The following is a 24,504-nucleotide window of genomic DNA, read 5'->3' as shown; positions in this document are numbered from 1 at the left end:
AGTGGGACAGCCACTGGATGCTGAGGAAGATATGCTTATCATAGCCCATCAAGGTCACATGTCCCCATTATGTACTAGTCAAATCACAATACTGTTTTGCTGCCAGTAGGAATCTTGCTGTCTCTACTTAATGAGAGAAATGTCACTGTGTCCTGATACATAACTGCAGATGTCTGAGCTTCCAGAGGGCAAGCCACATACAAATACACTAATCTACCTTAGGTTTGGGGATGAGACCAAGTATAAAATGTTATCTGTCTTCTTTTTCTATGCTACAAGGGATGGAAGCTCACTGCCGGCCTGATAGCCTACTGCACAGCCAGCTGGTTACAGCAGAGCTGTCTTAAGACTAGCCTGGTCCCTGAAACCTTGGGTTCTCAGGCTTGGAGACGACACACAGAAGCCTTGAATGTAATTCCTTTAAAACAAGGTAGTAATGCAGGGTCCAAGGCTGAGTTCCTAGTCTTCCTGGCCAACGACTCTGCTAGGCCACTTGGCTAGCGTCTGGTCCCTTCTGGTCTTAATGGGGAAGGGCATGCATGGCAGCAGTCCTTCCTAGCTGAGCAGCTCAAGCAGAACTCACCAGGAATGGAGGGTTGTGTGGCAGGAATCATGTCCTCATCCTCACTTTCAGAGGAAGAGCTCTGCGCTGTGGAGCCTGAAGCCTGGGCTTTCCTTGAGGTGTTCACAGCCTGGATTTGTGTGGGGGTAGCAGCTGGACCAGCTGGACTACGATTAGGGTTGACAGAAATCAGAGGGGATTTAATTGCCTTGAAAAACAAAAACAAAACACATACACACACTCAGTTATTAAAGGCTTGGCCAGGAGGAGGGAAAGGGAAATAGGTGAGGGAGGGTTTTATAATAAGGCAACAAGTTCAAGGCGCTTGGGCACTTGTAGCCCACTCCCACCTATAGCAGCTAACACCCAGCACAGTAATTCAAAGGGGCCCAGCCGACCTTCAGAGTGACCCCCAGAGTGTAAACAGTACCCACACCACTGGACAAATGAGAAAGTCTTAAGTCCACAGAGGAAGACACACAGATAGGCAGCAAGGCGAGAGTTGGAATGTCTAATTTAGCCTCTTTATTCTGATGATATCAGATGGCCACCTGCTAAGTGGGGAGTTCTAAAAAGCACTTCCTAAAGCAGTCTGGCTATAAGATATGATTTTCCTGAAGTCTCATTGTCCCCTCCCCCACAGACCCTGATACAGACTCCCCGAGGTGTGGCCCAGCATGCAGCTCCCAGTGATACCGATCCAGTTTACTTAGTACCTAAACTGCCCAGGGTAACAGGGTGAGTGGGCAGCAGAAAAACCAACAGATTAAGAAAGGGTTCAAGACTTTAATGTGTGTGTGAGAGAGAGGCCCTTACTTGTTTTGAGACAGTCTGGCCTTGAATGAAGAGCTCTACCTGCCTCTGCACCACCACACACTAACCTTATCTGGACTCTAAAACAGGAGGACAAGCATAAAAATGTTACTCATCAGATAATTCGGAAAACAAGCACACTGCCTGCTGGTCAGCTTTCTAGCTGTCACACTGTCTTGTGGTTATGCCTAAGAGGAAAAGGAAAAGCCCTATCACTTTGAGCTGCATACTGAAATCCTGGTAGATGAGATGACATGCTCGAGGCCAGCAGGTGTTGGAAAGCAAGCAGAGTGTGCACAAAGCCAATCTGCTCAGGACTGAACTGCTGAGGGTGGGGACCCTGTGTAGGGTGCATCATTTTACTTTACGTATTTAAAATCCTGAGACAGGGTCCTACTGTGTAGCCCACCAGGCTGGCCACCGACTCTTGACCCTCCCTCCTGCTTTGTCTCCTAAATGCTGAGATTACAGACATGTTCTTGCATGTCCTGACTCATCATTTTACCTTTGGGTCTGTTTTACAGGTCACTGAGATGGTAAAGCAGCGGCAGACTCTAGACAGGGAAGGCTAGCTGAGCAGTGAACCACAGGTTCCCAAATGTGTCACTGCACCAAGGGACTCTAGGTCTATTTCCTTCCAAAGCCCTAGCTGACAAAGGCACAGAGTCAGGAGCCAGGGGATTGGAATTTACTTTCTACTCTCCACACGTCTGGGCTGGTTCAAGGCTGCTTGCACGCTCTGGCCAGCAGAGGGCTGCGTGAGGCCCACAGAGGGACAGACAGTCAGGTCCACTGCAACACCCTGCCCACCTGCTGTGCTTCATCAGGCTCCCACTACCCCAGGGGCTGTGGGACAGAAGGAGAGCAACAAGCTCAGCACTATGGTACCCACGAGTGTGGCAGCACTGCTGCACTCAGGCCCTTCCTACCCTGCCAAACAGCCTCCCCCGCGGCCGCTCTGATCTGCCACTTCCAGAGCCTTCCTTCCCACGTGATGAAAAGGAGAGGGATAGAAAGTGGGAGAAGGCTTGTGGTGGAGGGAGGGGGATCTATATATATGTGAGAAGACAGAAGAACAGATTGTTGGGGACCAAGAGAGGCAGCAAACCCACTGAGGCAAACAATAGCGTCTTGGGATGTTAAAAGCAGCTCCGCAGCACAGCCTCCTCCAGCTCCACCTGCCCACGCCACCCCAACCCAGTGCAGGGAGGGCAGGAGAGGGAGGTGGTAGTGGCCTGGTTGCTGAGGGCAGGCTAAGTACAGGGAGCAGTGCTTAGGCCTGAAGCATTTGTTCCCTACCCTGTTATCATGCCCTGTGTGGTCAAGCCCAGCTGTCCATCTGCTGAGAGGTGCCCACCTTGAGGAATGCACAAAGCCCAGCATGTGGAATGTGCTTCGATCAAAAAAGTCGACAGAGGCAAAACAGCGCAAGAGAACACCTTCACCAAAGCACCTCACTGCTCCCTGTGGGTGCTGAGAACAGAGTACGTGTGGGGATGCCCTTCCCATTTGCAGGAATGATGCTTACAGAAGCAAACTTGGGGTGCTTTGGGCAGTGCCTACAGCCTGTTGTCTCAGCTGGACTCATACCTACTGTGCCCTTATTCCAGTAAGTCTGGGGCAAAGTGGGGAGGCGGGACTGGCTGAAGGGACTCAAAGCTGCTTTGTGGGGCTGGAGGAACAGTTCAGCAGCAGGGCGTGTCCTCAGCACTCATGAGGTCCTGGGTTCCACCCCAGGACCACCAGAAATAGGGGGGAAAAAAGAGGAGGATTATCATCATCACCTGGGGGACAGCTAACAGACCCTTGGGGCCAATCCTACCCAAGGACTTGGAAATAATACTTTTGGGGGTACAGCTAGGAGATTCAAGGTTTATTGTCCCCCACCCCAAGAGCTGAGGCTGATGCTCAGAAAAAGCAAGCACCTCACCCAGGAAGACCAGAAAACTGTTTTCATATGTAGGATTGGAAGACAGCTCTCCAAGACCAGGCAGGAGTTCCCTCTAGACATAATCATGCAAGCCCTAATACCACAATTTAGATTTTTACAAGTTCCTTGTTCTCTAACTCTGGACAGGGCCCATGCCTTTGTTTTGGCAAGAAGACAGAGGAAGTAGCCTTTAAAATAATTAAGGGGGCTGGGGAGATGACTCAGGTTAGAGGACGTGGGTTTGATTCCTCATCTTCAAACAGTGGTTCACAACTATCTGTAACTGCTGTGCCCACTCCCCTGAACCCTTCTGAGAATCTAGAAACTACAGGCTCTGCTTTTTCCAAATAGAGACTCCAGATCTTTAAGCGTAATGTACCAATTCAACAGTAGTTCCAGCAGCACTTGCTTTAACTGTGAGTCCACTCACACAGACAATCAAGGCAGCCTTCCCTCGAGCTGTGCTCCTGCTAGGAGGGAGCTGACTCAGAAAGGCAGCACAGCACACCGACATCCTGACGGATGAGACGATGGGCCCGAGACCAGCAGGCGTTAGGACTGAGAAACCTGCTCAGAACTGGGACTGCTGAGGTTGGGAGAGTGTGGAAGTGGAGTGTAGGGCAGTTGAGCAGGAGACCGTGCCGACCACCAGGATTTAAACACCATTCCCAGAGCTCTTTCTGAGCCGCAGTCAAAAAGAGGGCAGTGCTGTCTCTAAAAAGCCTGGCTTTGTGGGAACATGTACCATCTTGCTGGATATAGTGGGCCTCTGAAGCCAGAGAAGGTGCCCTGGGCCTCATGCTTGGGGACAAGGCCAGGTAGAAGCAGGGAACAGCAGAAAATGAGGTGCAATACGTTGCCCAGGCTTGATCTGGGGTGAGGCCCATAGATTCCAGCTAGGCTTGCAGGGGAGGCTATAGATTTCTAACAGTACACGGACCAAAGGGGCTATGGAGCAGTGCTGCGTTCAAGCCTCTTTATGAGAAGGTAAGGAAGGGGGTCTTAATCCCTGGCCTGCCAAACAGTGAGCCGGGACAACCTACCCTCCCAACAGTGATCAGGAAGGGAACTCAGCCAAGGACCTGGGCCACCTGTATCATTACAGAGTCACCATTACCAACTCCATTTTACACGGAATACCTGAATCATAAGAGGGCCCTGGCCAGCACGGTAGGGCTAGGGGTGTGAAGCTTGTACCCTACCATGTTCTGTGGACTGTCCGTGTCGGAGGAAAGTATCAGAAGACAGACAAGAGCTCAGAGGCTGTGAAATGATGTCTCTCTGTGGTGAGACATTCCCTACTCTCTTTCCAAAGAGTGACACCCTGGCTCAGCCAGTGGAGGCATTAGAAAAGACACGACCTACCTGGGCGGACGGCAGCTCCTCATCACTGCTCTCTGAGGACTCTTCTGTGCTCTTCTCTGGGGGTGCTGGCGCTGGGGCCCTGCTCCGGGCAGGTTGGGAGGTACCATCCTTTGGAGGGGACAGGACCTGAATGAACATGTGACAGGGAGGGGAGCCCAGTGGAGGAGGAAACACGGCACCTCTTGTGCTGAGGACAGTGTGGCCTTTTTTTTTTTTTTTTTTTTTTTTTGGAGACAGGTTTCTCTGTGTAGCCCAGGCTGCCCAAGAACTAGCTCTGTACACCAGACTGGCCTCGAACCCACAGAGGTCTGCTGGCCTCTGCCTTCGGTGGCAGACAGTGTGACATTTCTGCATGAGCCTTTTAGGAGTAGGCTTCATGGACTATGTGGTCTAAAACCATAGAACTTGTCCATCAATGAGGAAGAGCTGGTGGTGACGCCAACTCAGAGGGGCCCAGGGAGGGCTCTATGCCTCTCAACATGGGTGGGACTGTCCTCACTCAGCAAGTAGGACCTAGTTTCTCAAGAGAAGCTAGAATATCTCAACTTATTATGTGACGCTTCCTACTTTCTATAAAGTCATGACCGGCCAAAACTGACAGGGACCATTTTTTCTGATGATCTCAGCTGCCACCTTCCTGAGGTGCCACTTCAGATGCCATCACCTATCAATTCTACCAGGCTGCATCAACAATGTCTGAGCTCAAACCAGACCTGTCACCAGGTCTCTCTGTGTAGCCCTGGCTGTCCAAGAACTATTTCCCATTTCCTGGGCCCAGGCTTCATTGAACCAGACAGGCCCTCCTTAGACAAGACTGACAACATAGCCCAAGTTCCCGTGACTCTCTGATAGGGGTATCTTTGTAGGCTGCATTCATACACCTTGGCAGAACCTGCCTCAGTTGGCACAGGAGTGCTGTGGAGGCCCTGTGAGCTACAGGAGTACCTAGGATGGCCTTGGCTTGAGACTTACAGCACATTTCATCCAGGACACATGGGGGACCCGGGGGTAAGGGATCCTGGAGTTAGAACTTCTATCTGCTCTTCCTTTTCACCAGACTAAGATCAGTTTATGACTAAGGAGTTGGTGATAGTGGCTCTCAGGCCACTCACCTTGGCTGGGGTGATGGCTGACGGCATCTCCCCATCACTGTCGGATTCCTCACTACTGCTCTCTGAGTCCTCTATCTTCCCCGTCTGGGCCTGGGTAGCTGTAGGTCCTGTCTTCTTGGCAGTTCCTGGTTGGCCTCCTTTTCTAGGAGACTCCTTGGCAGGAGCTGTGACAGCTCTGACCTGAGAGGTCTTTCCCACAGGTTTTATCTGGAGAAACAGCAAGGGGAGAGAGCTCGAGGACCCAGGTAGATTCTGAGGCACACCGAGCTGTGCTGAGAGGCTTGGGCCAAAACACACCGCCATAACTCTAGCTTCGCCTCACCTGGGTCGGCGCCTCTTCCTCACTGTCCGACTCCTCTTCACTGCTGCTCTCTGAGCTCTTCCCCGCTCCCGCTCCAGCCATTGGCCCTTTCTGTGCTTGGGTTGCTGGAGCCCCGGCTTTTCCTGCAGCTGGAGCTGATCGCTGGCCCTTTGCAGAGACAGCACTGTTCTGAACAGTACTAGCAGATGGTTTCCCCTGGATTGAGAAGCGGCAATGGCATTAGAAGAGGCTATAATAGAGGGTGCCCTGCTTCTGCAGAGTGTCATCAATGTTGGATCGCTGCCGGACCCCCTTTAGATTTATCCCATCTTGTTTTGTGGTTTCTGGTCACACTTGCCTTGGAAGGGACCTCCTGCTTTGCTGCAGCACCTACAGTGCTCACTTTCCCAGAGGCAGACACTGGTCCTTTGGCTGGAGATGTCTTAGGTGGGTTGGCTTTGGCCTGGGGAGGTTTCCCCAAGGGCTTGGCCTGGAAGGAAGTAGAATTAGTAAGGTGGAAGGTGACCTGAAACAGCAATAATTCACGAACTCCGGCACTGCAGACACTGCACTGATACCCTTCCCAACTAACAGCAATGTGAACTTATGAAGTCACTTGAGCCGGGCGGTGGTGGCACACACCTTTAATCCCAGCACTCAGGGGACAGAGGCAGCTGATCTCTGTAAGTCTAAGGCCAGCCTGGTCTACAGAGCAAGTTCTAGGACAGCCAGGGCTACATAGTGAGACCTGTCTACAAAAACAAAACAAAACTACAAACCTCAGAAGCCACTTTAGTAGGTCTCACTTCTCCTGTATAAAAGGAGTATAATAAAATGCACCTATGAAGTTTTTGCAAAAATCAAATAGGAGATTGAATGTTTTAACACAGTGCTTGTCACTAACAAACACTCAAATTCTATACTGTAAAACCAGAAGGCACCATCCTACCTAGACAAAACTGTTTTTAGGCTCCCTTTCAGCTAATATGCCATGTCATTAAACTCTACTTATCAGAACGGAAGCTGAGCACCATATAAACTCTGCTCCCTGGAATGCCGAGGGAGGTGGAGCTCAAGCAGCCACCTCAGTCCCTGAAGTAGAACTGAGTAGGAGGCAACAGAATAAGATAGAAAATTCATTTCGGGTTTTTGTTTTGTTTTCTGTTTAACTTCATCCTTTTTCCTTTCAAAGATTTTTTTTTTTTTTAAATGTGGATGAAAGTTTGCCTGTGCATATCTACACGTCACCTCACGCCTGGAGCCTGTGCACGTCAGGAGTCAGATTCCCTGGAATAGGAGTTTCGGACTGTTGTAAGCACCACGTGGGAACCAAACCCAGGTCTTCTGCAAAAGCAACATCTCTTCAGATGCTAATCAACCTCATCTAACTACTATCTAGAGAAGTCATAAAATGTTTGTTAGGGTGTCTAGCTTGTACAAATTCACAGGGGCCAGAGAAAAAACGAGAAATCATTCTAGAGCACGTGCTGTGCTGGGGATGGAACCCCAGGCTCTGTGGACGGCAGCTAAGCACTCTACCACCAAGCTATGGAAAGCCCCAGCCAGCGTGAGACAACTGACGAAGACTTTCAGAGCAACCCCTTCACTGCGCAACAGTAAGGCATCCAGCAGCACTTGAGGCCCCGACTTATCCAGAGGTCATCTGGTCAGGACTTAAGGAAGGTCCCCACAGTGCAGACTGTGACAAGGTCATCTTCATTTCCTGTCTTCCTGGGCCAGGTGATATGGCTCTCAATTCTACCACCAGCAGCCCAGCCCACTGCCAGTAAGGCAGGTTCCTGGGCAGTAGGTGGGCAGGTGAGGTCCTACCCACACCCTCCACAAGGGTGAATTTCTGACAGGAGGGTAGCCAAGGCCCCAGGAATAGCACCACCATTCATGAGGATGGACCTGCCCCTGGCTACTGCCACTTACCCTGCTTGTGGTGCTACAAAAGCCAGCTTGCTTTGCTTCTGTGTTGCTGCCTCTCTGTCTGAAGCCTACCTTCAGTTCCTCACTGATCCAGCATTCCTCTTAAATATCTGAGGCACCATGCCTGGCCAGCCCTATTGCTAAACACCCCAGAACAGCCCCACCTTATCTACCTGGGATAGTGTGCACACTACCACACCTGTCCAGGTGGGATCCCTCCCTGAAGGCCAAAGCCACAAAACTGCCCAAAACAAGAGTGAGCAGAGTGCACGGGACACATCCAGATCTGTGAGAACCTAGAGATGGGAGCTCAGGAAACAGAGGGCAGGGGAACTTGAGGCCCAGTCGAGGCTGAGCCCCAGAACTATCAGCTTAGCTATCCTCAGTCTCAATCCAGGCTGGCTCCTCATTACCTCACCTGTGCTGGGATCTCATCTTCACTGCTGGATTCTTCCTCGCTGTCCTCCGAGTCTTCCTGAGTTGTAGCTCTGACCTGGGCAACTGCAGACCCTGTCCTCCCAGGGTGCACTGGGGTCACCCCTTGTCCCAAGGCACTTTTCCCCTGGAGGCCCTTTGCCACAGACCCCTAGAACGACAAGGGGATAAAAGGGTTTCACAGGGGGCTGAACTGCCCCATGGGGGACAGCAGGGAGCCACCTGGGCAAACGCAGGCCTCACCCGTACCTTCATGGTACCAGGAGCAGCTCCTGACTCTTCCTCACTAGAAGATGAGGTGCTCACTTGCACAGGGGCGACCATGGTAGATGCAGGGGTGGTGGGGGTGCCCTTCCTAGGGGAAGCTTTTGTCTGTTTTTCAAGAGCTGGTTTGGCCTGTGGAGAAAGTGTAGACGGAGGCTGGAGGAGACCCCTTGATTCACAGGCCACATGTGTTCTGAGATGAAGCTCCTCCTGGCCTCCCTACCAACAGAAAGGAGGGTGTCAATGAGGGCGGGAGCAGCAGCGAGGTTCCTTCCCCTCTCTGGTCCCCACCTGAGTCGGGGTTGGAGCCGCTGGTGCTGTTTCCTCCTCACTGTCACTCGACTCCTCGCTGCTCTCCGAGTCTTCTGTGCGCCTTTCAGTCTTGACCTGGGCGGTCACAGACCCCACCTTCTGAGGGAGTGCAGGAGTGGCCTTTGTCCCCAAAGCCTTTGCCTGGAATGAGACACATGAGATCCGTGGGGAGCCTCAGGGAGACAGCAGAACCTAGAGTGAAGGGGCTGGGGCTGGCAGGGCCGTGTAGACCCCCATGCTGAGGCCGTGCAAGGGCTTACCTTGACTGCGGCCACAGCCCCATCGTCGTCAGACTCCTCCTCACTGCTGCTGTCTGAGTCCTCTTCGACCTTTCCCATCTGGACCCTGACTGCTGCCGAGCTTGCCTTCCCAGGGCAGGGTGGATGGGTGCCTTTTCCTGAGGACCCCAAGCTGACAGCGGAAGCAGGTCTGACCTGGGGGCTTTTCCCCAAAGGTTTCATCTGTGAGCGACAAAGGGCAAGATCAGGGGAAGACACACTGGTTTTGAAGAGAGGATCACAGCCCTGTCTAGGCAGAGCATAAGGCTCCTGGCCTCACCTGGGCAGGATTTGTGCTTAGGGCCACAGCCACTGGTGTCTTTACACTGTCGCTCTCTGACTCCTCACTGCTGCTGTCTGAGTCCTCCGGCTTTGCTGCCTGGGCTTGGGCTGCTGCAGGCCCTGCCTTCCCAGGGGTGACTGGAGGAGCTCCTTTCTGGGAGCACCCCTTGGCAGGAACTGAGGTACCCCTGACCTGAAGGTTCTGCCCGGAAGGCCTCGCCTGCTGTGAGACAGTGAGGAGTGAGTCAGAAGGAAGAAAGGATGGGGGCCGGATGAGTGCAAAGCTCTGACCAAGCAGACAGGCCCGGCAGGTCTAGGTCTAGGCTTCACCTGAGGAGTGGTCACAGCAACTGGCTCCTCATCCTCACTGTCAGAATCGTCCTCACTGCTGCTCTCTATATACTTCTCTGGTCTTCCTGCCTTGGCTTGGGTGGCTATGGGCCCAAGCTTCTCTTTCTCTGCTGAGATGGGCCCTTTCCCAGAGATCCCCTTGGCAGCAACTGAGGCAGCTCCAGCATGAAGAGCTTTTCCAGAGGTCTTTACCTGGTGAAAGAGAAAGAGAGACTCATTCTTCTAAGTTCCTCTGGTGGTGACACTAGGAGAAAAGCCCAGAGGTTCCTGAGAAACCAGTTTCCCGCCTCCCCTTCAGTGGTGCCCTAGCTGCCCCAGCCCTCTGGTTCCTTAGCACGACCAACTCCATATCCTCTTAGCACAGAGACCTTCCCATTTCACCTCACCACACACCTCAGCCCCCAGTGATACCAGTATGTGGCTTTCATTCTGTCCATGGACAGTCTCAGTGTGAAAGAGGTCAAGTCCTTAGCTGGAAAAGTCCGCTCTATGGGTACAGGCACCGGCCTTTGTCTGGCCAGTCCATTAAACAGCTGGCAGGGCTCAGGGCAATGAAGGGATATGCAAAGGTAGTTGTTAAGGCACAGCCTGTACATGGGAGAGAAGTAAAGCTTCCCTAGGCTTCCTAGTGTAGACAGCAACAGGAGCCCAGAGAGCTCTCCTCCATCTTCTAGATCCAGTTCCCACACTAGCTTCCTTTGTCCATTCTCCCTACTGCTCTCAAAGGCTCACCATTGCCTCTCGGGTTTGGCAGGGTGGCCACAGGCCTTGTCTTCTCATGACGGGCTTGTTCACTCGGCCCTAAATTTCCTGGAAAATCAGTGGCTCTGGGCCTTCCAAGACCTCCTGTGAGGGCAGCGACTCCCCATGAGCTGCATGCAGCACAGCTCCACAGATCTGAACCAAAGCTGACGACACAGCCTTGAGTAGGCAGGGTCTGTACACTGTAATTTACCTCAGAGCCTCAACACCCAACTCTGCTCCCTGCTCCCTTCAACTTCAGGTCTTTGGTTATATCTCCTTTGGGGTCCTTCCCTGGCCACTTCAGGTTCTTAACCACCTCTTCTTTAACATCTTAATAATGGCCGTGCACACTTCACCCCACCCTGAGCCGTGGATATGAACTGTTCCTCCTTGCTCTAACTCTAAGGGCTTTCTAGCCCCTTCTGCATGTCCCAGACTGTGCTCAGGGCTATGACATTACTAGCTGAACTACACTCCAAGGGAAAGGCCCTCAAACAGGAACAGAATGTTCTCTCTAGTGTTTGATTGCTCAGGGTCTGGTACAGCTAGAAAAGCTAAGGCGAGAACAAGAACTTAAAACTCAGGACTCACCAGGCCCCGTGTGGTAGTTTCAATGAGAACGGCCCCCAGACTCATAAGTCTGAATACCTGGACCCCCCGACTGATAGAACTGTTTGGAAGGATTAGAATGCCTTGTTTGAGAAGCTGTGTCACCAGCTTTGAGGTTTCAAAAGATATGCCCTCCCCGGTTAGCTTTCTCTCTGATTGTGGATCATATAAAAGTTCTGTCGCTACTCTAGCCCCATACCTGCCTGCCACAATGCTCTCTCCCTTGATGGTCAGGGACTCTATAAACACCTGGAACTGTAAGCACCCAATTAAATTTTCCTTTATAAGTTGCCTTGGTGATGGTGTCTCTTCACAACAATGGAAAAGTAACTGAAGACAGTATGATAGTACATGCCAGAATTTGGGGTTAGAGGCTGGGATGGACTACAAGGGGAGACTCAAGATGAAGAAACTGCAGGTCTCTTCCTAGCATGGCCACCTATGTTGAGGACAGTAGTATACTCACCACTATGGAAACCAAAGCAAAAATGCAATCACCAGAGCAGGTGTAGGACCTGCCCCCCAGGAATCTGCCATTCTGGGGCAGTGCGGGTCCACAGGGTCATCTCCAAGTACTAAAGCCCCCTGGCCAGATGTCGTTTTCACCTTGCCCCTTCTTCTCCCTCACCATGAACTCTAGAATGGGTCCTCTTACACAGACAGCATCCAGAGCCCTAGGCAGTGGGCTAACCTGGCTGGGAATCCCAGCAGGGGGCTCGTCCTCACTCTCAGAGTCCTCCTCACTGCTCTCCGATGTTTCTGTGCCTGCTCTCCTTGCTGGTGCAGCTGGTGTGCTTTCCTGGAGCCGAGGAGTCACACTCCCTAACTTGGCAGGGCCTGGGGCCGTTTTTGCTGGAGACTCCTTGGCAGGGGCTGAGGAAGCTTTGGTCTGGGCTGGTTTTACTGAAGGCTTCACCTAGAAGCAGGAAACAGAAACAGTAAATGAAGAACCATTTCCCCTTTGCTGTCAAAGGGGTGTCAAGCTCATTAGACAATGTGAATGAGAAAGGCACCCTTAGGCTCCTGTTTGAACACCTGGTTCCCACGAGGTGGAACTGTTTGAGAAGGGTCAAGGTAGGCTTAGGTTTCTGAAGACTCACGCTGTTCCCAGTGTTCTCTCTCCCTCCTGCTTGTGAGCCCCCAGTTCCTGCTGCCATGCCTTTGCTCCACCATCATGGACTCTAGCCTTATGAAACCCTAAGTCCAATTAGACTCTTAAAACTTGCCTTGGTGTCTCAGTGCTCTATGGCTGTAAAGACAGCACGACCAAGGTAACTAACACTTGTAAGAGAAAGCATTTAATTAGGGGCTTACAGTTTCAGAGTGTGGTAGTTTGGGTGTAATTGGTCCCCATAAATTCATAGGGAGTGGCACTATTAGGAGGTGTGGCTTTGTTGGAGAAGGTGTGGTCTTGTTGGAAGAAGTGGGGTGGGTCACTCTGGTGGCAGGCTTTGAGGTCCCATATATGCTCAAGCCGCACCCAGTGTCTCAGACCACTTCCTGTTGCCTGCAAGTCAAGATGTAGACACTCAACTACTTCTCCAGCACCACATCTGCCTGCACGCCACCATGACGCACCATGATGATTATAAACCAACCCTCTGAAGCTGTAAGCCACCCCAGTTAAATGTTTTTTATAAGAGTTGCTGTGGTCATGATGACCCTTCACAGCAATAGAAACCCTAAGACAAAGAGGCAGGGAGCATGGAGGCACACAGGCAGGCATGGTGCGGAGTAGTTCAGAGCTACATCCTGATCCACAGGCAGAGAAATGGGGTCTGCCATGGATTTCTGAAACTTCTGAAATCTCAAAGCCCACTCTTAGCGGTGACACAGTTCCTTCAACAAGGGCACACCTAATCCTTATAATCCTTTCAAACAGTTCCACTCCTTGGTGACCAAGCATTCAAATGGATGAGCCTATGGGACCATTCTCAGCAAAAGAAAAGTAATCAATACAAGCCTCTTGCTAAATACACATGCTTACCCAAAGGCAGGCAGAATCTTACACCCTTTTCCCCAAAAGGCACAGATGTTCAAGGGCAGCACAAGGCTTATAAGGCCCTTAGCTGCCTTTGGGGCAGAACTCGGCCACCATGCCTATCTATCCACTGACACACAATAAGGCCCACCCTGAACTACAAACTAAAAAGCATTTGTCTGTAGTAGCTATCCAGGGAGAGGTGCCTGGTATCTGCACTGGCACGAGCTTCTTCCTGAACATTCTTTAGTCTTCCAAAATCCCAACACAACTAAAGTAGCTGGTAGGTCAGTCAGCCTCTGCTCTACTTCTGCATCTCATGCCTAACATGACCCTTCAGTACCAGGTTCTTCCCAAACACCTCACTGCCGCCAGAGCTCCACACTGGCTTCTGGCCCACCAATGCACTATATTTAGGTGGCAGATGTCCAGGAGCAAGGCCCGGAGTGAAGGGATCCAGGTGTCCTTATATATTATTATACTCGGGGTGCAACAGCAAGGGAGAAGGTAAGAGGCAGCCTGTGGTCACGTCCTGGCTAGACAGGGTTGGTGGGGCGGCACCCCAGGCACCTGGCTCCTGCAGGCACTCCCTCTCATCTGTCTCGCCTTTTGACATTAGGTGATAACACTGTAGTTTACAAAGTTCATGCCCAGGATCCAACAACTGAAATAAATAAAACACCCTCATGTTTTACATAAGCTTATGGCTTTGTTGGGCTGTGGCTTGGCTGTACCTGCTAACCATACTTCTAAATGGGACACCTTGGTTCCTGCCATTGGCACCGTATTACTATATCACAGCCCTCTAGTGGGCTCTGCTCACCAGGTTTTCCTGTTTTCCTTCCCCGCTGCAGTTAAATATTCACTGGTCTCCATGAAGCCAGGAGCTCTGCCTACCGGGCTCACTTTGTATTCTCAAGGTCTGGTGTTAAGTGCTCAAAATTCAGAGACAAGGCTGCAGACCAAGGGTCCTGCCCAATCCTAGCCTAGCACCTACATTCGCCATTAGGCTGAGAGTCCTCTAGGTAGCCTCACCACTGACCACATCACAGTTATACTCCTACTCAGGGTCTCTGCTCCTGTGTCTCCCCCTCCTGACGCTGGACCCCGATGTTCTGCACGCCCTGAGCAGCACTGTGCTCTTCATTCCACAGCTACCAAGCCTTGGCCATCACCTTTCCAGCTGCTGAGGATCCAAACACTAGCAAGGCTTCTGGGAGGGCCAGAGGCCTGGGGACGTGTGGCAGTTACCTCTACATCTGTCTCATCACTGGAGCTCGAGGTGTCTTCACTGGAGCTGCTGACCTGGCCGGCTGACAACATTCCTGAGGGTGGACACAAGGGACTGAGTACCCTTTCCACATCACCTCCCTTCCCAGCTGCTAGTCACATCGAGGTGCCAAGAACTCCTTCTCAAACCTGTACCGGATTAGGTGTCTGCCCTGAACCAAAGCTCCCCAACTAGGGTGGGGACCCTCGCTACCCATTTCTGTGTATCTCTGAGGTCTTGGTAAGGCTCGCAGCATCTGAAGATTAAGCAAGTCACTCTTTGCCATCATGCATGGGGGACAGGCTGGGTGTCTATTCTGCCTAAGAAATGAAGACAGACCTATGCCTTTCCATTTAGTACAGGGGGGCACAGTGGTCCCATAACCCACCCAAGAGAGAAGCCAGGAAATGCTGCCCTCTGAAAAGCCCAAGTCTTGTCTGGACAGCTAACCCAGGAGGTCAGGGAAGGGGGAAATGGCTGTCTGTGCAGGACCCTGACTGTCAGAGACAAACCTGTGTTCAGCATGTCTCAAATAGCTTGGCAGTGCTTAGGCCTGCCTCCCTGTCTCTGGCTCTGAGGCCTCTCACCAGGCTTGGTAGTGGCTCCGTGGGCTTTGACACTGCCCTCTTCCTCAGTTTCCGAGGCCAAGACAGTGTTTACCGAGGGCTCTGCTGACTTCTTGGGTAATTTCCCAGAGAGCAGGTGGACCACTGCCTTTCCTGATGCGGGGTGCAGCACAGAGTTCGCCATCTTGGTCTTTGCCTACAGAGTTCAAGAGATAAACTCTGTTATCAGAGGACATGACAGAAACAAGAGTCCCCCAACTGTGGGCCCAACACAGCCACTTCCTCCCTCCCTCCCTAGCCTCAGGGCAGTCACCTCTGGCCTGTAACAGCTAACTGGCATGTCACCTCATCTTTACAGAGGACAAAGACACCTTTCTCAGGCACTGAGTGCATTACTGTTCCGGGGTCACAGTGTTTCCTGCTCTGCATTAAGCAACAGTTCATTGTGGTATCATTATTTCATTGTTACTTTTAGATATTACTGCTATGTTCTGGTTTGGGTGACACAACCATTTATGAATCTGCAATGGGGCTTACAGATTACCGACAAATGACATTTTCTAAGTCATTTCTTATTACTTTCTGATTCAGAGACTATGCAGAGTGCATAAACACAGGGGTACTTAGTGAGCAGGTGAGTGTGGGGAGAGGAAGGGAACTAGCCATGTGCCGTGGAGCTGGAGGTAATGAGTGTCACTTCTGTTTCATAGAAAAAGCACCCGAGGCCCAGGTAGATGAAGACACAGACGGAGCCTTACAACCGTATTCCAACACAGGAGACTATGCTCACTGGATATAACTCCCACGGTAATAAGTAACTCGGAAATACTCACCTGGGCCTTTTCCTTCATGCTTGATGCTAACTCTGCAGCCGTGGCTGAGGAGTTGACAGATGTCGGTCTTGGGGCTGGAAGACACAAACACCGTGCGGAAGGCGGGCAGAGTTCACCCGGTCTCACAGTCCTACTGGTACTGGCCACTTGGTGCTAGTGTGAGGACCTGAGGCCTAGCCCAGAGCCACGGGGAAGAGCTTTGTGTTGCATCCGTTTGCTGACTACGTCTGCATCCCTGAGGGACTCGGAGGCCCCCAGAGTGAAAGGACAGGCTTGCATCCCTACCACCTATTACCACAAAACATGCCCGACTCTGGCCAGTGCTCTTCGCGCAGGGTGCGAACCCTCAGTCCTGACAGTCACCAGCAGGCGGTGATCAGGAGGCCGGCCTCAGGCGACAGAGAAAGCTATGTGGAAGTCAAGTGGTTTCTTGGTGGAAATGGTGCTGGGCCTCATTGGAGAGGTTGAGATTCAGACTATTATGGATTGTTTTAGGGAATGATCACCGTAGATCTTGGTATTCAGGGGAAGTTATCATTAAATGGACAATTGTTTTTTTGTTTTTTTTTTTTTTGGTTTTTTTTTTTTTTGGTTTTTCGAGACAGGGTTTCTCTGTGGTTTTGGAGCCTGTCCTGGAACTAGCTCTTGTAGACCAGGCTGGTCTCGAACTCACAGAGATCCGCCTGCCTCTGCCTCCCAAGTGCTGGGATTAAAGGCGTGCGCCACCACCGCCCGGCTAAATGGACAATTGTTGAAACAAACATCAGGACTGAATTCTTTCCTGGCACTTCAATGCTCCCTTTCTGCACCTGTGCCAAGTGCACAAACCCAGCAGCACAGAAGAAGTACATGGAAAACACCTAGCTCCCATGTTAACTGGAACTTCACATCAACTCGTGGCCAATCATACTGCCTCGTTCTCTCCTTCAAATCACATGTTATTTTGAAGAAAATGCTTGACATCCTGTCGTGCTACCCACAAATTCTTCAAAGAGGACTCTGGTGATGGACTTGTAATTGACTTTTTACATTTTGGGTTTTTGTTTTGGTTATTTTTGCTTAGTTGAGACAAGGTCTTGCTATGTAGTCCAGACTGACCTCGAACTGAGGAACACCCTGCCTCAGCTCTCTGAGCACTAGCATCACAGCCACGTGCCACCACATCTGCTTAAATTCAGAGTTCTAAAAATTCATTACTGGCTCAAGAGATTGTAGCGTGGGGGTGGCACACATGGGACAGGACCTACTACTATTGATGTCAAATTGCTCCTGTGTGTGTACGTATTCACCTTTCTGCAGCAGGTAGCAACCCATAACTTGTTGTGGTTGAGAAAGTACCCACTGAGCCCTCCGTCCTAAATGGGACACAAATCAAGCCAATGAGGCTCAGGGAACACTACAAAAGAGCAGGTAGAAAGAATGCAAGAGCTGGTGAAATGCTGTCTTAAGAATATGACAAGGTCATTCTCATGAACTCACTGTAGCCATAGATAACTATAAGAAACTGGTCAACATTCTAGCAGGCAGCACTAACTGGACTCAGTGGATTGATTACAACAGAAAACAAACGTGAAAAAGAGGATATTGTGAATACCATTGGTTAATAAAGAAACTGATTTGGGCCTGCACAGGGAACAGAGCTAGGTGGGGAAAAACTAAACTGAATGCTGGGAGGAAGAAGGCAGAGTCAGAGAGAAGCCATGAAGCTCCGCCAGAGACAGACACTGGAACTTTAGCTGGTAAGCCACAGCCACGTGTCAATACACAGATAAATAGAAATGGGTTAAATTAAGATGTAAGAGTTAGCCAATAAGAAGCTAGAGCTAATGGACCAAGAAGTGATTTAAATAATATAGTTTTGTGGGATTATTTTGGGGCTGAGCAGCAGGGAACCAACAAGTGGCCTCCCCCAACACATTTATGAAATTGTCAAATAAATAAAAGATATTTTTAAAAGTTGACTACTACCAAATACCTTGTCAGTACAAACATTTGAAGCAGCATGCAGGTCTGTCCACAAGCACATAGGTGGGCGCATGTCTGACTGGAAGAAGCTTATAGGCTGCCTGCCCATCAAGAGACACGGGTAGGACGTGATGGGGATGAGAACAGGAATTCCTGTGTTTTTCTTCTGTATGCTTTTTGCTTTTTTTTGTTTGTTTGTTTTTTTCGAGACAGGGTTTCTCTGTATCTTTAGAGCCTGTCCTGGAACTCCCTTTGTAGACCAGGCTGGCCTCGAACTCACAGAGATCCGCCTGCCTCTGCCTCCCGAGTGCTGGGATTAAAGGCGTGCACTACCACTGCCCGGCTTCTGTATGCTTTTAATATACAAATTAGACCTGCTTTGTATTTATAATTTAAGATTAAGATATAAAATATATATTCAACATCCTCTCAAACATCTGGCACAGTATACACAGGAAAAATAAACAAAAGACAAGACTGCAAGAATGTGGGCGATTTCTCCCCCTGCCTTCTTTTGAAGCAAATTTTCAAATGTTCTGTAATGAACGTTTTATAATGAACCCTGTATTTCTTTTATAATCAGAAAACCTACATAAAAATCAAGAAACTGTCTTCTATGTAAGCAATATGATGCCTTCGAGACATGGAGACACAGCAATAGCTGCTGCCAGGAGAGAAGCGGCCAAAGAGACTGCATTAGGACCGCTCTGCTACGGGGCCTATCACATACTGCCAAATGGGGAAGACCAGTGAGGTCTGAATGGAAACATAACTGAATGTTTGGTTCCCCACTGTGGATTGTTTGGAAAAGATAAGGAGGTATGGCTGTATTGGAGGTGTGTCATGTGGGTAAGGTTTCAAAAGCCCACACCAACCCGTCTCTGGCTCTCTGCCAGCTGCCTACATAGCAGGATGTACCTGCCACCACGATGATCATGGACTAACCCTCTGAAATTGTAAGTAAAAGTCCCCTAATGAAATCTTCCTTTTATATAAACTGCCTTGCTCATGTTGTCTCTTCACAGTAACAGAACAGTAACTAAAACAACCAACAACTCTTGAAGCAGCCCCAAGGCCACTCACAAAGTGGGACCACCAACACCTTCTGAAGTGGTCCCAACACTTGCACAAATGTGGTCTCCTTCCTGTCTTTAGCAGTAGCATCGAAAACAGCCCTTGGTGAGTGACCTGAACAGCTATGTGGGCCCTCAATTTTTTTTTCTTTTTGAGTCAGGGTCATAGATCTTGTTAGACTGGAATTTACTATGTAGACCAGGCTGACCTCAAACTCACAGAGATACATTTGTCTCTGTGCTGGAGATAAATATGTGTACCACCACACCCAGCCTCCTGGGATCTTACAATTCTCCTTAAACCCTCAGAGTTGGGGTCACAGCGTTTGTTACACAGGATGGGCTCTCTGGTACTTCCTAACCTCCCTCTGAAAAGCCCCACCTCTTCTGGCTTACGCTAAAGGATGATTCAGAGGGGCACTGCTGTGGACAGACTGACATCCCACAGCTGTCCCTGGCGCCGGCCCCAACTCCACACACCGCCCGGCAAGGGAGTTCTTACTGGCATTGGCAGTTTCGGTTTCTGCCTCCTCTCCTTCCTCTTCCGAGCTCTCCGAGCTGCTAATGGGGTCTGACACCCGGGACTTCTTGGCTTGCAGCGCAGCATCATCCTTTGCCTTCTGCTTCTGGCCAAGCTCTGAGGTCCTGCAGGACAGAGGAGACGGGACATATCCATGAGCTCTGGGAGGCCAGACTGCTCATCTCCTCAGCCTTCACATGTGCACACAGTAGAGTTTAAATGGTGACCCCAACATAGTGTGGACTTATCTGTGCTCTGCATCCGCACCCATTCGCAGTGTCCGTGGGGCACTGGACAGAACCATCCAGGTTCTCCTCACCTTAGAACTGTGACCTCCTCTTGTGCTGGGGTCCTTGTTCTCCCCTCCCTGAACTTGAGTTTGGTGTAAAGTATCTTTGCTGACATCCCTCCCCCACAGTACTCTGCCCTGCCATTCAGTTTCATTTCCTTCTCAGCCTTCTGCCAACTGCTTTCTGGATGAGTCCCCTACACTGCACAAACAGGTCCCAGAGAGGAGGACAGCAACTCACTATAGTCCCCCAGTGCCTGACATATACCCGGAGAAAGGATTCATGATGGAACTGGTCTGGGGCAAGGAGGAAGTGGGGTGAGGTGGGGAGTGTGTAAATAAGATGTAAATCTTTACTCAAGCAGCTTAATCCCCCACTTTGACCTCACTCTCCCACCTGCAGGAAGTCACTGTCTAAGCTCTTTTCTTCCCAGCTGGGTTTGACGCTGCTCTGTCAGTTTGAGATATGCTGCCAAGGTCCCTTCTTCCTAGGAAGGACACTGGTCAGGAAGCTGCTTTTGTTACATGTATCAGTTTGTTTCACCCTTTTCCTTCCAACAGAATTCGGGTTTCACAAGGATAGAGCTTTTTCCTTCTTGGCTGTTTTCTGCTGTATCAAGAATAGTATCCGAGAAGAATACTAGGGCAGGGTTTTTATTGGCCAGTTTCAGGATTTTATTAACAGACCACTACGTTGGAGCTTCACAATGTGATGAGATAATAACGTTCACTTCATAGATGAAGATATTCTAGGAGGTCCCAAAGTTGCTCAAGGCCATTCATTTGAGCTAATTTCTAGGCCTGATTTTATAGCCTAACCACTGGTCAAGGTTGGCTTGGTGGGTGAGCTCTCTGGTCCACTCTGTACCCCTCACCCACAGAGGGAGCCAGAGGCAGGAAATAAGAGTGTGGAACAGCTCAGACATAGTTTGCTGGGGAAGGAAGTAAAGTAAGCAACACCCACACACCTGGGCAAGACAGAGAGGGCAAGGGCGCATGCCCCACGTTCACCAAGCGGCAGAGGAGGATTAAGCATGGAGGGGAGGGTGACCTTAGCTCTCCCCCAGGGCCTGGCATCCCTACCTTCTGAGTTTCATAACGGAACAGTCACTACCAACCTTACCTTTCAGTAGCTTGGAAAAGTGCTCGTGTCCAGTGCCAGGCTCCTGCCTTTACTCGCCCTTATTAACACAAGTGCCACCTTTGACCTGTGCCCACCTGCCTCCTTGATCACAGTATGAGAAGAAAGAAACCAGCCAGGGGGCGGTGGCCCAGGCCTTTAATCCCAGCCCTTGGGAGGCAGAGGCAGGTGGATCTCTGAGCTTGAGGCCAGCCTGGTCTATAGATCGAATTCCAGGACAGTCAGGGTTACAGAGAAGCCCTGTCTCAAAAAACAAACAAAACCCTAAAAGCCAAAACAACAAACAAACAAACAAAACAAAGAAAGAAGAAAGAAAGTTGTATTAATTCCTTTTTGTGATGGGATCTGGAGGTCAGCCTGGTCTACAGAGTGAGCTACTGTCTCAAAAACAAAACAAAACAATTAAAAAAAAAGAAAAGGAAAAAAGAAAAAGAAAGAAAGGTGAGCTCCAGCTCTGATTGTTTCCCCCTGTGATAAGCTACACACAGAGAAACACCCAGACATGTAACCTGCCTTCTGAAAGTGACAAGTAAGTCCACAGTGGGCTATCAGGCCATATCTTAGGCCACGTCAGTATATTTGCTGGTGGCAAAGATGATTGGTTCCGGTAACCCTGTTCCATCCCTTCCATTCCACCAGACTTACTGTTGCCAGTGTGTATAGATGTCCAGAAGAGTGACAGGCTGAGTCAGGAAACTCTTCTGTAGAGAAATAATAAGTAGAGAGTTTCAGTAAGTACCCAGCCCAATAGGAATGTCTCCTCCCTGGGCCTGCAACAGATGTTTCAGAAAATGTTCTGTTTGCTCTTGGGTATCCACTTGGCATTACCAGCACCATTAAAACCTTGCAGAGTCAAGAAGGACAATCAGTTCCAGTTATAAACCTTTCAATATAATACAATGGTAAGAGGCACCTTTAAGAGGTGGGCACGTGAACAATCCAAACCAGCATGACCCAACATCCCTAGCACAGCCAGAGATGGAAACCGTATGGCAGAGCTTTCCTTACTAACCTCTTAGATGGTTTTCAAAGGCCTGGCTAGTCAGTCTCCCCCAAACACAAGATACACTGAGCCCAAAGAGTGCAAGGGAAATTTTTCTTTTTCTTTCTTTCTTTTTCTTTTTTAGACATGTTTTCTCTGTGTAACTGCCCTGGCTGTCCTGGAACTTGCTCTATAGACTACGCTGGTCTTGAATTTACAGAGATCTGCCTGCCTCTGCCTCCTGAGTGCTGGGATTAAAGGCGTGCACCATCTGGTGGATGCAAAGGCCTTAGTTAAAACAGAGGAAAACAATTACCAGGCCCAGGCAGAAAACACTATGTGAACATCAAGACCGAACAGCCAAAGTGCCCCAATGGGAGTTAAAAGAGCCACATGCAGGGGGAAAAAACAAGCCAGCACCAAATAGATTGGCCCAGGGTCAGGAAGAGCTCCTACTCACTGGCTGAACTCATCCTTGCTAACTCCAAGATCCTTCTCCACAGCTTAGTATATGTAAGATGGAAAGGGTTGTTGTCAGTCTGAAGGGGACCATCTAGTCAGCCAGCTTCATTCTGCCCCACCCCAGTCAATAAGGTGTCATAATAAAGTAAATCGGGCCACCAGTTCCTAACAGGGCTTTGCCATTCTTGTTACTAAAATGTTCTTCTCTCTCTCGTCAACCACACACCTCAACTTTTCATTTCCTCCTAGACTCTACTTCAAGGTCATCTTCTCTGACCACCTTAGTTGTTAACTGGAGTCTGACATTCCATAGCCTCCCTGCTGGCCTCATTGTGGTCAGCACTGCCACAATCTAGACAGGCTAGCCCACAAGCTGATTTTTATGTGTCTGCTCTGTGAGAGCAGGACACAGCCTTGCTTGGGCACACAAACCAAGAGGATGGGAACTATGTCCCGCTCCCCCCATCTATTAAGTTATATGGTTGGAGTACAGATGGGAAGGGAACCGAGGTACAGGGAGGTTAGGAAAGCCACAGATAACATCTTAGGGCCCAACAACCTTCAGTTTTGAGTTGTTTCTGAGTCGGGGTCTAACAATGTAGCCCTTTGTTGGCCTTGAACTCACTAGGCAGACCAGGCTAGCCTTGAATTCACAACAGATCCACTTGCCTCTGCCTCTAGAGTGCTGAGATTAAAGGCATGCACCACCACACCCAGTGGCCCTTAAGTTTTCACTGTAGCCAAAGTGGTATTGACTAACTTGGTCAATATACATCTCATCACTGTTCTTCTGGAAGATTAGCCATGGATCACTCCAGCCTGTCTGCTTTGCCTCCATCTTTCTGGGAGACTCCACAGTCACGTATTTCATACTTCAAACACAACAAACTCTCTGGAGGCTATGACACTCAGAAGTTCACTCCAACCTCCAGACATCAGCACCTCTAACTATCCAAGTTCCTGGAGCTCTCAAATCAACTACTACATCCTCAGGGAAGCAGTCCTGGAGAGTCCTCACCCAGATTCTGGAGATCTGAGATGCCAGATGTTTTAGCATCTCAAATCTCCCATTCTACAGCTTAAGACAATGTTAACTGTATTCTTTTGTGTCCACTATTAGGCTGTGAAATAGGCAGAGGGGCCTGAGACTGGCGTTACCCATTTCATTATCTGCACCTCAGAGCCAAATTAAAAGTTGCCAAGTTTAAGAACTTTGAAATCACTGCACCACGAGTTGGACACTTGTCATAATCGACAAGGGGCCTGCACGACCTGCAGAATCCAGATCGTTAACTAAGGAGGCCTTCCTCTCGGTGTTCCCAACAAGAGTGGTGACAATCCACCCCGAGACCAGCTGCTAGTTGGGTGCCCTTGGAGAACTGCATAGAGCCACGTGGCCTGAGACTAGGGAAAGTTTGACTTGCGGCTACCGGGAACCAGGGCGGGAATTACAAAGCTGCAAGACTCGGATCAGAGGTTCCGGCCCGCCCACTGCACCGATGAGAAAACTGAGCCCCGGGAAGAGGCTGGAAATCGCAGGGGGTTAAGGCAGAACTTAAAGCTCCTCCTGTACCCCTGGCCCGCATTTCAGACCCGCCGACTGGCCGAGCTTCCAGGGAGGGGCGCGGGCTACAGTTCTCTAGGTCTTGCACTCGGTCCTCCGACGCTTACCTGGCCGCTCTGCTCCTTCACTTCCCGCGCCGCGCGGACGTAACCAGCCTGCAGCAGATGATTGTAGATGAGGGGAAGCAGCTCCCGCCGCTTCCTGGCCTCGGCCATGCCAGAGATCCGGCCAGCCTATTCACGTGCACGCCCCCTCGCCCCCCGCCAGCCTCTTCCCTCGCGCCCTAGGACCTCATGTTCCTCACTTCCGGTTTTGCGTCACCCAGCCGGGAGGCGCGCTGGGAAGTGTAGTCTTGCAGCTGGAGCGGGCCATCCCGTTCTAAAGGACGGAGCCACGAAGGCAAATCAGCTCTGCCATTGGCTCGAAGGCGTGGCCTGATCTGATCCCGCCCTCGGGACGGCCATGCTAAAGAGGGCTCCTTCATCTTAAGTTTGGTTTGCTCCTTGAAGGGGTTGCTGTCCTGGTCTTTTGTTACCTGCGACATCTTTTCTTTTTTCCTTTTTTTTTT

General features: G+C 50.4%; 1 protein-coding gene across 5 annotated transcripts in view; it reads right to left on the bottom strand.

Moving 5' to 3' along the window:
* Tcof1 (treacle ribosome biogenesis factor 1) overlaps window positions 1-24,205 on the bottom strand; it is a 31,304-nt gene extending 7,099 nt beyond the window's left edge. For 2 of the 5 annotated variants that reach the window (XM_057789024.1, XM_057789027.1), the window contains exons 1-18: window positions 24,044-24,205; window positions 21,574-21,629; window positions 19,481-19,623; window positions 15,941-16,014; window positions 15,129-15,303; window positions 14,523-14,596; window positions 11,982-12,206; window positions 9,917-10,129; window positions 9,585-9,809; window positions 9,287-9,487; window positions 9,006-9,167; window positions 8,700-8,846; window positions 8,434-8,601; window positions 6,442-6,573; window positions 6,105-6,299; window positions 5,783-5,989; window positions 4,671-4,796; window positions 584-770 (exon numbers count right to left, since the gene is read on the bottom strand). In XM_057789024.1, coding sequence (XP_057645007.1) covers window positions 584-770; window positions 4,671-4,796; window positions 5,783-5,989; window positions 6,105-6,299; window positions 6,442-6,573; window positions 8,434-8,601; window positions 8,700-8,846; window positions 9,006-9,167; window positions 9,287-9,487; window positions 9,585-9,809; window positions 9,917-10,129; window positions 11,982-12,206; window positions 14,523-14,596; window positions 15,129-15,303; window positions 15,941-16,014; window positions 19,481-19,623; window positions 21,574-21,629; window positions 24,044-24,151 — 2,818 coding nt within the window. In that variant the 5' untranslated portion in view covers window positions 24,152-24,205. The remainder of the gene's footprint in view (window positions 1-583; window positions 771-4,670; window positions 4,797-5,782; window positions 5,990-6,104; window positions 6,300-6,441; window positions 6,574-8,433; window positions 8,602-8,699; window positions 8,847-9,005; window positions 9,168-9,286; window positions 9,488-9,584; window positions 9,810-9,916; window positions 10,130-11,981; window positions 12,207-14,522; window positions 14,597-15,128; window positions 15,304-15,940; window positions 16,015-19,480; window positions 19,624-21,573; window positions 21,630-24,043) is intronic. The other 3 variants (XM_057789026.1, XM_057789025.1, XM_057789028.1) reach the window with 3 other exon arrangements.
* Window positions 24,206-24,504: the final 299 nt, after the last annotated feature.

Source organism: Chionomys nivalis, chromosome 14 (genome assembly GCF_950005125.1).
Source record: "Chionomys nivalis chromosome 14, mChiNiv1.1, whole genome shotgun sequence".
NCBI classification, from domain to species: domain Eukaryota; kingdom Metazoa; phylum Chordata; class Mammalia; order Rodentia; family Cricetidae; genus Chionomys; species Chionomys nivalis.
Note: the sequence above shows the minus strand (reverse complement) of the source record. Positions and strands in the feature narration are given on the sequence as shown.